This window comes from Empidonax traillii, unplaced genomic scaffold, assembly GCF_003031625.1.
Source record: "Empidonax traillii isolate 1590-97213 ecotype Southwest subspecies unplaced genomic scaffold, ASM303162v1 scaffold152:size925058, whole genome shotgun sequence".
Taxonomy (NCBI): Eukaryota; Metazoa; Chordata; class Aves; order Passeriformes; family Tyrannidae; genus Empidonax; species Empidonax traillii.
The window spans coordinates 510,753-512,293 of record NW_020955345.1 but is presented as its reverse complement, the minus strand read 5'-3'; the positions used below and the strand labels follow the sequence as shown (position 1 = coordinate 512,293).

Here is a 1,541-nt window from a genome sequence, read left to right as displayed (position 1 = left end):
AGAGTGAGAACCCGGCAGAAAGCTTTGATCACCTGCCCCAGGAAAGGCTGTAAAAGAGGAATGGTCTGTTGGCCACATTCAGGCACTTGGGAATCCCTACAGCTTTTTCTAGCAAGAGTGGACAGGGATGGGCAGGGCACCCCAGGTCTCTGACAGCGACACTCCTCGCCAGAAGGCTCGAGCAGATGGCATCTTCCCGGGGTGCAGACGTGCTGGGCGAGCCCCGCAGCCCGCCTTTTCCTGAGCTCTGCTCCGCGCTGTCGGGCGTCTCCTGGGACGGGTCAGAGCGCCGGGACGAACCTGTCGGGGCCGCCGGGGTATGCGCCGTGCCGGGGTCCGGGCTCAGCGGTGCCCAGGTGTCCTCCGGCGCCGTAGCCGTGGGGCAGGGGCGGGAAGGGCGCGGGGGAGCGGCGGCCGTAGAGCCCGGCGGGGGCAGGCGGCGAGGCGGGCAGCACGATGCGCCCCGACGGCGCGTACAGCGGTCCGTGACCTGCCGGCGCGTAGGGCCCGGGGGCGGTGGGCAGCGGGCCGTAGGCGTGGGGCAGGGCGGCGGAGGCGCAGCCCTGCGCGGGGAAGGCGGCGGCGAAGGCGCAGGAGGCGGCGGGAGCTGGGGGCAGGTCGGCGGGGGGCGGCGGGGCGGGCAGCGGGAGGAGGCGGCAGGGAGCGTCGGGGCGCTCGGCGAGGAAAGCCGGGTAGGTGGAGAGGTCGCTGCGTTTGAAGCGTTTTCTGCGGCGGAGGAAAGACCCGCTCTCGAACATATCGCGGGCGTGGGGGTCCAGCGTCCAGTAGTTGCCCTTGCCGGGGCGGCCGGGTTCCCTTGGCACCTTGACGAAGCAGTCATTGAGGGTGAGGTTGTGGCGAATGCTGTTCTGCCACTTGCGGGGGCTGTCGCGGTAGAAGGGGAAGCGCTCGGTGATGAAGCGGTAGATGCCGCCCAGCGTCAGTCGCCGCTCGGGCGCCTGCCCGATGGCCATGGCGATGAGGGCGATGTAGCTGTACGGAGGCTTGCCCCGCTCCGCCGGGCGCTTGCGGCGCCGCCGCCCGCCCCGCGACCCCGCCGCCACCGCCGCCACCGCCGCCGCCTCCTCTCCCGGCGGCGCCGCGTCCGCCTTCAGCGGCGGGGGCAGCGGCGGGGGGCCGGGCGGCAGCCGGCTCTCGGCGGTCATGAGGCCGTCGGGGCGGCCCCGCGCCGGGCCGGACCGAGCCGAGCCGAGCCCAGCCGAGCGGGCAAAGCGCGGCGCCGCCGCGGCTTTTATGCGGCGGTGTCCGGCGGCTCCGCGCCCGGGCGGCCGGCACTCCCCCTGCTACGCCCCGCCGCCCGGGAGGCGCGGGCAGGGCCGGGCGTGCCGCCGCCGCCGCCGCGGGTGGGAGCAGCGCCCTGCCCGGCACCCCCCGCCCGCCCCCTCTGCTCGGCCCCGTCCCCAGCGCCGTCGGGGCTCCGCTGTCCCGCCGCCGTCGGGAGCGCACAGCACCGGGGGACCGGAGCGCACCGAGAGCGGTGGGGGCGGCTCCGTGAGCGCGGTGCAGGTGTCTGGGCACGG

General features: G+C 75.3%; 1 protein-coding gene across 1 annotated transcript; it reads right to left on the bottom strand.

Annotated features, from left to right (window-relative positions):
* Nucleotides 1-281: 281 nt before the first annotated feature.
* FOXE1 (forkhead box E1) lies at nt 282-1,166 on the bottom strand. The gene has a single exon (XM_027884686.1). It carries the CDS (start codon nt 1,164-1,166, stop codon nt 282-284), a length of 885 nt encoding a protein of 294 aa, XP_027740487.1.
* Nucleotides 1,167-1,541: the final 375 nt, after the last annotated feature.

Coding starts and splice junctions, on each gene's coding strand:
- FOXE1 (XM_027884686.1), bottom strand. CDS start 1,166: ATGACCGCCGAGAGCCGGCTGCCGCCCGGCCCCCCGCCGCTGCCCCCG.